This window comes from Trichechus manatus, unplaced genomic scaffold, assembly GCF_000243295.1.
Source record: "Trichechus manatus latirostris isolate Lorelei unplaced genomic scaffold, TriManLat1.0 scaffold00026, whole genome shotgun sequence".
Classification (NCBI taxonomy): Eukaryota; Metazoa; Chordata; class Mammalia; order Sirenia; family Trichechidae; genus Trichechus; species Trichechus manatus.
The window spans coordinates 22,115,574-22,126,943 of record NW_004443962.1 but is presented as its reverse complement, the minus strand read 5'-3'; the positions used below and the strand labels follow the sequence as shown (position 1 = coordinate 22,126,943).

The 11,370-nt window shown below is 42.1% G+C and overlaps 1 protein-coding gene across 5 annotated transcripts in view; it reads left to right on the top strand.

Annotated features, from left to right (window-relative positions):
- The first annotated feature begins 1,481 nt into the window (after positions 1 to 1,481).
- Positions 1,482 to 11,370, top strand: part of CD200 (CD200 molecule) — a 39,304-nt gene continuing 29,415 nt past the window's right edge. For 3 of the 5 annotated variants that reach the window (XR_002823623.1, XM_023728897.1, XM_023728895.1), the window contains exon 1: positions 9,777 to 10,433. Coding sequence is in view for 3 of the 5 variants with exons in the window: in XM_023728897.1 (XP_023584665.1) it covers positions 10,262 to 10,433 (172 nt within the window). In the remaining 2 variants the exon portion in view is untranslated. Of the gene's footprint in view, positions 2,004 to 9,776; positions 10,434 to 11,370 lie in introns of those variants that run through there. The other 2 variants (XM_023728896.1, XM_023728898.1) reach the window with 2 other exon arrangements.

The window sequence follows — 11,370 nt, the reverse complement described above, 5'->3', positions numbered from 1 at the left end:
TAGTGGTTAAGAGCTATGGCTGCTAACCAAAAGGTCGGCAGTTCGAATCCACCAGCCACTCCTGGGAAACCCTATGGGGCAGTTCTAGTGGGCTTACTCTTATGTGTCCTGTTTGACACTCTATGAGTCCTTTCAGCGTATCTATTTCAAGTTCCTGCTTTGTGGTTGTTGTTTTTATTAACTCAGTCATTATTTTATTTACAGGCCTCCATTTCTTCCTCTCCTTATGGGGCTCTTCCCATTATATAGATATGGGTACTCTCTGAGAAAGTGGTTGAATGAGGAGAAGGAAAAGCTTTGCAGATGAAAGGTTATTTCTTTCCTGAGTTATTGATACTCTCTTTGAAAAAAGTTTCTGAGGCCTGAGTTAAAGAGGTAAATTTAATTAACTTGTAGATAAGATAGTCTAGAAGCAAAAGTGAACCTCAGAGAGTGTCCCAAGAAAACAGGAGTGGTTAAGAAGTTGAATCCATTGTCTAAATTTGAAAGGAACCATAGATTACTTGTTCAATACATAGCAATTTTACAGCCTAAATTACAAATAATAATAGTCACAGTTCCTGAAAGCTTACGGTGTGCCAGTATTTACAAATATTATTTCATTTAATCCTTGCAAGAGATTATGAGTTTGGTACTATAATTGTCCCATTGTCCTCCCTCTGCCTGCAGCATGAGATAATTAAGCTACTTGCCCAAGGTCACACAGCTATTCAGTGATGGAAGTGGTATGTGAACCCACACAGACTGGTTCCATGCCTGTGGTTCCATTTGCATGGGGTCCTATTCTTATAAACCTTTTAGACTAACTTTCCTATTGCTTAAATGTGTGACTTTCCTACACTTTCGTTTCCATGTCTAAAATGAATGTAAGCATAACAGTTGTGGTTGTCACTATCTAACACATAAGAGTATCAAAGTAATTTAAAGGTTTTGAGGGGAAAAAATATGCTTGGAAATAAAAACCTCTAATTTTCTGTGGTATCTCAGTCTCAGTAGGGATATGCTCATATGGCATATACTCACCTATTCTCGACCACATGCCATGCTGTGCCGCATGATGCACCTCTGGCCCTTAGGAAAAAAAACTCGGTCCCACACCTTGTCAGCGGGCCATGGGAGTAAAACAGAAAAGGCTTCAGCACGCAGACATTTTACTGAACTGTTTGTTCTTTTTTTTAAAATGGAACTTGCTACAGTAAGAAGAATCACCACCACCACCAAGCTGAAGGAGAAAGGTCACGTCCGGAAAGCAGAGAGCATTACAGAGTTGATGGCTTGAATATATAATTTCACTTTGGAAACAAATAATAAATGGAAATTGCTTTTTTAACTGTCCATTGCTTAAATTAAACATATGGGATACAGAAAAAGAAATTCTTTCCATTTTTCAAAATTGTTTCCTATTTGCCTGCTCCCATTTCAATGCTAATACAGTTCTTTAAGTACTTCGTCTTCCGCACCTACCGCCCCCATTTCCATTACGTTCTCTGTCCCGGAAACAGCGATGACAAACGCTTTGAAGAAAGGATGAGTGTGAATGTTAATCCGTTACCCCTTGCTATACAGCCGATTCTTACCCACGGCGACCTTAAAGGACAGGATAGGACTGCCCAAAGGGTTTCCAGGGCTGTGATCTTTACTGAAGCAGACTGCCACAGCTTTCTCCCGCGGGGCCGCTGGGGGGGTTGAACCCCTGACCTTTTGGTTAGCAGCCCAGCGCTTAACCACTGCGCCACCAGGGCTTCTTGTATAAACGTTAATCTTCTCCAAATAGATTTGAAACTCTCCACACCTGGCCTCCTCTCATGTGTTGGGGGTGGGAGGTTAGAGTGAGAGTATAAGGCTACGGTGCTGGGGCGGGGAGAAGTGCAGGCGGCCTGTGAGCACATGAGTCGTGTTTCCACCCCAGCCTTCACCCGCAGAGGGCTAGAGACGCACAGCGTGTCCTGCGCGAAAGCTGAAGCCAGCTTTCCCCGCGGACCCGAGCGAAGATGGAGAGGCTGGTGAGCTGGGCGAGGGGCTCGGGAGGAGGCAGAAGGACAGCGATCTTCAGCCGGTGGCTCTGGGGCGGCGGGGGGTGGGGGGGGGGACGTGCGAAATTCGCGGAGCTTGGCTCACGCAGTCCCTCCCGGAGCTTGCCAGTGGCGGTGATGGCAGCGCTTTCCCCTGGGCGCTTAAACCTTGCTGAGAAGCGGATTTGCCTTCCAAAGGTTGGTTTACAGGTTGTTCCTGGCGTCCGGGATCGCTGTCCCAGTTCCCGGGGGGAAAAAGGATGCCACCAGGCGAGAGCTCGGAGGGTGCTTCTCCCAAGATCATTGTTATCCTGTGAGAGGGTCTGGGCCAGGGAGGCGCGCGCGCTGGCGGCCGGCAGGTCCTGTGCGCAGACTCAGGCTCCAAAGGCCGGGAAAACGCATCCTATTTTAAACTGCCCCAAGAAGTAGGTGAGGGGCTGCTGGATTGCCTCCGTGTTGGCACCAAGGGCTGGGGGTGAAGCGCATGCAGTATTCAGGTCGCGCTGTCTCCTGAGAGACCATTCCCTCCTTAATGCACCTTCCCCTTTCTGGTCTTCTGGGAGCTTCCCTTGGGAAGCCAGGAAGCATCAGCGGAAGCCGCAGCAACTTGTGAGACAGAATTGAAATGATCTGTGATCGATCATGATTCTTTGAAGGGTTAAAACACAGGGTATCCAGAGAGACAGACATCTTGTTTATTCAGGATCTGTTTACATGACACAAAATAAAGGGGAAGGTTTTCATTGACAAAATCCAAGTGGAACTAACCCCTCAATGTAATTATTTCATATATAGGTTACTGTCAAGATCACACAGCTGTGTTTTCAGCAGGATTCCATGGCTGCTAGCTAGGGTCTATGGGTGCTAGCTACTCCTTTAATTTTCACAAATAACCCTTCGAATAAGGAATTGTTACTCGATTTTACAAATAAATAAACAGGCAGAAAGTTCCTTTTCCACGTCCATGTGACTGCATGTGGTGGGGTCAGGATTTGGGTTTCAGGGTAAGAGGTATGCATGGGGCAATGTAGCGTCCAGGCTGGCAGTGGTCAGGTAAGACAGGCCTCTGTAAATCCTGGCTGTGATGGGCAAAGGCTATTAGTGGATTCTGTGTTTCTGTGAGTAGACGCTCACGGAATAGTTTAATGAATTGTATTTTTTAGCTATCTAACGTGAATTGACGTTTACCACATCCTAGGCACTCTACTAAATGCTCTAAATGCTTAATTCTCATAATAACCTGTGTCGTTGTAATAACAGCCACACTTGTTTAGTGCTTATTCCTGTCAGGCCCTATTCTAGGAGCTTTATATATACTAAGCCATTTAATGTTTTATAACAGAGTTCAGCGCTGTTATCTTTCCTTGTGTCTCAAAGCAGTAAAATGATTTGTCCTAGTTCACACACCTAGTATTTGTTTTTGCCCAAACTGTATTCGGTTAGAGTCTATGCTCTTAGCTACCGTACAACATTGTCTCGCAGATTGCCTCCCTGTAAAAAATAAATGCTGTTATTTTTGGGTTGGTGATATCTTCAATTACTCTGCATGGACTAGAGGCAAAGAACCGTATAAAATAAAAATACATATATATTTTATAACAAGGCTTTCCTTCTAATTTCCTTTGCTTCAATCACTGTGTTGTTATTTCTTAAACATTGCTGACCCCCAGCGCACACGTCTTATCTTACGGGATGCCTTGCTTTCTCGCCTATCTTAAAACACGTATTTTTGTCATGAGAGCCAACACATTCTGCGTTTCATATCACAGACTTTGCCAGAGCCTGGATTTCCACGTGAAACAGAGGCATGATGGTTAAAAAAAAAAAAAATGACGTGGAATTGGAATGCCAATATCTGTCTCCAAGATTGCCTGACCTGGAAATAAAACAAAATGGTTCCGGTATCAGCAGCAGAGCCTGAGGAAACATTTGGCCTGTATTTTCTAGCTTTCCTACAAAATTAGATCTGTTGGGGTAGTTTCAGTAATACCATGGGTTGTACTGACTAAGAAAATGATTGAGTAGTCCCTTTGTGAATGTAGTGGTTGGTAGGAGGCAGTGAGATGAGCAGGTGTTGTATGCGTGCTATATCTTTTCAGAACAGGTGCATCAACTCTCATTTCCTACAGGGAAGTAACTTTGTTGTTCTGGAATCTAGAAATGTATGCACTACGGTCATTGAATAAGTAAGTGCCCAGAAATGAGTAGCTCTTAGTAGTTGAGGTCACAGATGATGCATACGCCTTTCAGAAGTTGTTAGAAAGAAGGCAACCTGTGACCTGGGCCTTGCTAAGTTTTGCCACTGGTGTCCAAAGGCAGGACATATGGTATGGGCATCCGATAGTGATCATCATGAAAGCAACAAAGTACTAACATTTGCTAAACACTTACTTTCTACTCAACAATTTATATACAATTCATTGAATCAGGCTCATTCAATCAATTTCACTGAATGTGCATAAGAAATTAGAAATCCTGGAAGTGAAAAATACAGTCTTTGATATAAAAATCTTAGGAGAAGGGTTCTAGAGTTGGCTAGACATGTTTGAAGAGAGGCTTAGTGGATTGAAAGAGAGTTTTGAGAAAATCCCTTAGGAGGTATCCCAGAGATACATGGTGAAGCTGTAAGAAGTTAGAGAGAAGAATGAGAACCTTCCTCCAATAAGAGGTCTCAAAAGAGAAGGTACAGAGAATTGGGAAGATGTAGTATTCTAAGAGGTTATAATTCAGAATTTTTCACAATTGGTAAAGACAGCGGTCTTCAGAATGAAAAGGCATTCTGAATCTGTAATAGCAAAAATAAACCAAATATGCATTTGAACACCTCGTAGTGATAAGAAAATAAAGTGCTGCAAGAGCTAAAAGACAGATTCTTATACTGGCTGTTATGGATTGAACTGTGACTCCCAAAAATACCTGTCAACTTGGCTGGGTCATGATTCCCAGTATTGTATGATTGTGTACCGTTTTGTAATCTGATGTGATTTCTTTATGTGTTACAAACTCTATCACTATGATGTAATAAGAAGGATTAGCAGCAGTTATACCGATGAGGTCTACAAGATTAGATAGTGTCTTAAGCCAATCTCTTTTGAGATATAAAAGAAAGAAGTGAGCAGAGATACATGGGGACCTCATACCACAAAGAAAGCAGTGCCGGGAGTAGAGCGCATCCTTTGGACCTGAGGTTCCTGCGCAGAGAAGCTTCCAGACTAAGGGAGGACTGATGCATCACAAGGACCTTCCTCCAGAACTGACAGAGAGAGAAAGCCTTCCCCTGGTGCTGACACCTTGAATTTGGACTTGTAGCCTACTAGACTGTGAGATAATAAATTTCTGTTTGTTAAAGCCATCCACTTGTGGTATTTCTGTTATAGCAGCACTAGATGACTAAGATAAATGGTGAGCAAGAAAAAAGTGTAACATGTCAAAAATCTAATTATTGACTCTAATGAAAAGATCACTAATGGGAATATTTCTATTAGAAATTAATTTTTGTAGTTTAAACAAGATGGAACTAAAAGGCTAGGCAATAATAACATGTAATGTGAAAAAAAGAAGTTCAGGGTGAGTTGAAAGAGTATCAGGTTCCACATTTTTTCCAAGAGAAGCATAAAGATACTGGTTAACTTTGTACTATGCTAGAAAAAATAAATAAAACAAGATTTTTAATAATAGAATAATAGAAGATTGTTTAGCTTTCAAACTGTTAAGGGAGATAGGACTTTTACAAATTTAATTAATAACTTGTAAAATAGTTTAAGGGCCGAATCAGTTAAATAGATGACAAGGACTACAGCAATAGCTTCCAAATAGAGCTCTTAGGAGTCCTAGGTTTCTACAGAGGGGCCCCTACAGTGTGGGAGGAGAAAAAACAAATAAAGGAAGGGAACATATGAAGTCTCCTAACTCTACTTCAACCAAGGCTCTGATTTTATTATTTATATATGTTAAAGTTCTTCGTATAATTTATTTGAAAAGAAATTCCTTTATTAAAAAATGTTTATAATTTCAACATGAACACATTTCATGTTTAGATTTACAACATGTTACACTTTTTCCTTGTTCACCTTTGCTTTCTGTGTTCTATTGATTCTTTCTGGATTCATTTTCCTTCTTCCAAAAGAAACCCCTTAGTAGTTATTTCAACAATTTTTAGACTTCTACAAATTTATCTGGATTTGGAATTCTATATTAACAATGTAGGAAGGCTGAGTGAAACCCAGGAGAACCAGAGGAGGCTTCACAGAAACCCTGAGTCTTGAGGAAAGAGACAGGACTTAGAAGAAGAAAAGGCACAAAGAAAGCATAGAATGCTCATAGTATGCTTGAGTATCAAATAAAATATAAGCAAACAGTAATTTGTCATAATGACTGGTCCCTTCAGGTGACATAACTTTCAATTCTCTGTGCCTTAGAGGTGTAAGGAAGAAGCAACTTAATGCCACATAGATCAATATCGCTGGCCACCATGGTCTCAGTCCATGGGGATCTAGGCAGAAAATCTATGGAATTGGTCTTCCCTAGCTGAAGACAAGAAGGCACTTAGGCATGAGGTGGGACTGAGACGGGGGAAGAGAGAGATAAGACAGTTATCCCTTCCAGGAATCCATCTCAAAAGATCTACAGAACACTGTGATGGAGCCTTTATATCTCTAACAGTTACAGTGGGTGCTGGAGAAGAACACTTGTAGAACAGGACAGTTTCTATCATGATGTTTAGTGACATACCTTCACCCAGATTGCTACAAATCTGGTGCTTCCACACACAGCTGCTTCCAGGGTGCAAGTTGGCCCCAGAAAAGCTGAGACAAGACTGATTCCAGTGTTTGTCACCTCATGTATCACAAACCACACACCATGGCTTGCACAGTCATACCTTCTCCCCAGGGCAGTTGGGGCTGTTCTTCTTACAGCCACACCTCTAGGGAAGGCTACTTACCTAGGTAGTAGGAAACCTTTCCTCTATTAAGTTCAGGTCAGAGCTTATTAACCAAGAGAAGAGAAAGGCTCGTACTAACCAGAACTGAGAATTTCATGTAGTAGGCAGAGAGGAGGATATGGTATTGGGGTGTGTCCCACTGGACAGGAAAAGGAAAGAGAAGTCCTTGAAACAGAAAAAGGAGAGATTCAGACTCTGAAGGACTCTATTTCCCCACTCCATGGAAGTAAGTCTTTAGGAAGAAGGATTTCATAAGACAATAGAAACCTCAGAGAAACTGAAAGGCAAACCAAGAAATCCAGCCTAGAATGTTGGCAGCAAATTAATGCTAGCAAGCAAGTCATTGTTTCCAACAGAAATGGCAACAGTGGGAGTTAGGTAAGGCAGACATTCAGAATGAGGTGATGGGATTTCCATAGGTGGAGCACCATCCTTTGACAACAATCTTGACCCTAAACCAAGGCCCATTAAATGGTTGTGATCCAATATCTGGGAATAAGCTTCAAGTTATAGTAGTAGAAACTGGGACCAAGCAGGGACTTATAAGAACATAAATTCAGAATAGGATGCCTTTATTGGATTTGTGGTGGCAATAGATGCGAGCAAGGAGAAAGTGGCCAGGATATCTTGCTAAGACAACAGGATTTGGTATATACTGAGGTTCTTGTAGGAAGTAGGACAGGCAAGAAGGTCCACTACTCTATAGAAGAGCATGATCACACTTCTAAGTACCATAAAAAAGTAGACTGGGACATCCTTGAGGCGGAAAAGGCAGGCAGGAGACTTTCCAGCCAAGCAAGTAGTCAATGCCCCAACTCTAGGAATTTAACACTGGCTGAGGGAGAACAGTGTCTTCAAAATTAGCAGGTTTTGTTTTAGTAGTAGTAGTTTTTTTTTTTGTTTCTTTTTTTTCCCCCCACTGATAAGGGAGAATGGACAGACTGGAAGTCTTGGAGAACTAGACAGATGGAGAGTCCCAAGATAAGCATGTTGGGAGCAGTCTGTCAGGGTGTGATGGGCTGCACAAGTGTGAAGAGTCTAATGATTGCACTTAAGAAGAGGTCATCTTTGAACCTGAAAAACAGACTGGTGTGTTCAGATGGCAGACTAAAGGAGAGAGGCACTGGGCAAAGAGACGTCAATCTGCTGGGAGCTGCTTGGAGCACTAACACTCCTAACAGACCTAGGCACTGAGGTGACTGTAAATGGACTTATAAAAAGTAAGACCTAAGTAAAAGTTAGGGAGAAGACGTTTCAAGTAGAGTGAATGGCTCAAGCAAATGTGCCAAGGCAGGAAATTGTATGGGGAATTTAGAAGTAAACAAGGCTCATGGCATAGAGGGCATGTGTAGAGGAAGACGAATTTGCACGAATAGAAATGTTAGGCTAAGACCTTTAAACTGTTTTCTCTGGACATCAAGGAGCCGTAGAAAGTTCTTAAGGGGGTGGCCACTTGTGCAGAGAAGAGTTTAAGGAAACTTAATCTGTTAATAGTAGGTAAACATATAAACTGATAGTAAACTTCATGAGGACAGGGACTGTGCCTGTCTCATCCACTGTTGTCTCTAAAACATCTAGCACAGTGCCTGGCATGAGGTCAAACTCAGTAGAGATGATGAGTGAAAGAAGTATTAGCAAAAGTTCATTGAGAAGACTATTGAACAAAATAGCCAGTGTTGGGAGATGAGGCCTGGGTAGTAAAGGAAAGGAATGGATACGTGAAAGAGACTCCACATGGGAGAATAGATTGTCTATGGTAACTAATTACATGACTAGGAAGAGGAAGAACAAGAAGTCCAGGATGCCTTGAGTGTCTGGGAGATAAAGGTCCAGAGGAGAACCTATTTGTGATAAAAATAATAATGAATTTGGTGTTATTTACACATTTATTCATTCACTCAGTCCTTCATTCATTTATTCATTCAACTGACAACATTTTACGCTGGAGGAAAAGCGTAAATAAAGGCACTAAAGCAGGGAAGAGCTTGGCAATTTCAAGGCATTGAAAAGAGGACAGTGAAATAGAGCTTGTTGTGCAAGGAGGAGAGTGTAGTGACATGACGTTGGAGATCCTATTCGTAGGTGCTGAGCTGCAGATTGGGTTGGGAGTTACTTTATTACTAGCATAGTTTCTAGACAATTACCCAGTGGCCTAGAGATTGCTTGGCTCTGTGGCAACCAGGTTAAACCAACTTCACAGCTGCATCTAGCATGTTGTGCCAGGGCAGCAAAGCAGGGACTGTTGTTGGGTGACAGTTGGGTAAGCTCTCACAGCATGATTTGATCTCAGGCAGTGACAACATAGTTTTATATTTATACATCAAACATTTTAAAACAAACTGTCTTTTATACATATGGAGGCAATATGGTGTACTCATTATGGTTATGAGCTCTGGTTTTAAATCCTAGCCCTGCCACTTTCTAGCTGTGTAACCTTGGTCAAGGTACTTAAATTCCCTGTACCTCAAATTCCTCATGTTTAAAATGGCCCCGAATAACATTCCCTTAAATACCACCATGATTTGCAAAGAGGCCAAGGATTTCTGCCCAGCCACATGAAAGTAAAACAATGAAGAAAGATCATTAACTTGAAAGCCAGTACTGGCTTTAAGAGAGGAAAGTGGTGGTTCAGTGGTAGAATTCTTGCAGGAGACCCAGGTTCGATTCCCGGCCAGTGTACCACATGCACAGCCAGTGGAGGATTGCGTGTTGCTAGGATACTCAACAGGTTTTCTTGGCCCTTCCAGGCTAAGACAGACTAGGAAGAAAATCAGCCAGTGAAACCCTATGGATCACAAATGGTCCAATCTCATTGTGCATGGGGGTCTCCGTGAGTCAGGGGCTGACTTGATGGCAGCTAACAGTAATAACAACTGGCTTTAAAAATGTGCAACTTATATAAAACTTGCAGGAGAATCTGCCTCGATAAACTTTGAGCTTATTCCATAACATTTCTGAGAAGTAGTTAGCCCTCAGTTACATTTTTTTAAAAATTAACACGTGAATTATTTCAGAAGCGGGTGCTGGCTAACATTTGTATACACTGTGTCTTCTGTACGTATTTATGGCAGTTTGTTTTCTTTAGTATGTCTTTGAGAACTTGCTTTTGGCAATGGCAGCTTTGCTAAAGCTGTACATTTTTAGGAGCAAGACCCCAAATTGCTAGGGATTGCGGTAGTTAAGGAGCCCCACTGCTGTTTTTCCTCCCCCTATCCTATCCACACTCTGTTATTTCTTCTATTTATATCGTCTCTGGCTCTGCTTCCACAAAACCAAAGTTCTCTGGTGGGTTAAAAGTTTAGTTGCAATGTTCCCTGAATTAACGATTAGACTGAAGTTTCCTTGGCTTTGTCCAAATGTAAATCCCCTATTTCTGTACTTTGCTTTCTGTCTTCAGGTACACGGGAGGCTCTTCTACCATCTGTCTACCTACAATCTGATCTGGGTCATGGTAGCCGTGGTGCTGTGCAGGGCGCAAGGTAAAGGTGCTCGACTCCCCTGCGAACACCGTGTCTGCGGCAAAGGCCTCAGGCCGCTGTTGTTCGCACCGTGCTGGCTCCATCTGTCTGCGTCAATCATTCACACGTGCGATTTGATTGGAGGCTCACTTCCGCTTTCCACATTTTTATTTTTAATGTCAAGAACACTTTGGTATTTAGAAGCCGTTTCCGTAGATGAACCAGACTTATATATATATATATATTTAATGTATATATTATTAATATAAATATATATAAATATATATATTGGAGCCCTGGTGGCTCAGTAGTTAAGAGCTCAGGCTGCTAACCAAAAGGTTGGCAGTTCAAATCCACCAATCACTCCTTGGAAACCGTATAGGGCAGTTCTACTCTGTACTATAGGGTCGCTATGAGTTGGAATGGACTTGACAGCAACAGGTATATAACAGGTATGTGTATATATAGATAGATACAATCTCTAAATGAAACCAATATTTTTTCACCTATCAAATTGAATAACTTTAAAAAATAATAATGCCCTGTGTTTGTAATGAGGGTGCTCAGGGAAGTATGAATGCACGCAACCTTTTTAGAAAGTAATTTGGAAGTATGCCTTAAAGTTGGGTGTGCCCCTAGTTACAGACAATTTTGAAAAATATGGAAATATAAAGGTTATGTCAGTTCACTTCTCTATTGTGTAGAAAACGTGCCTGTGCCATCTGCTTGTCTGCCATTTCCCAGTTGGGCCAGACCTCCCTCCTGCATTCCTCCGGAAGCCCCGCCTCACCTGGCTGCTGGCCTTTCTTTAATCCCTTCCCTGGGTGTCTGCGGAGGCCTTCACGCTGGTGAAGGAAGGCAGCTTTCACACCCATCTACGAGCTTGTTCTGCAGTACTCGCCACAGGATTGACAGACAGGCTTGGGACATCTAAATGCAACTCCATATAAGCAGCAAT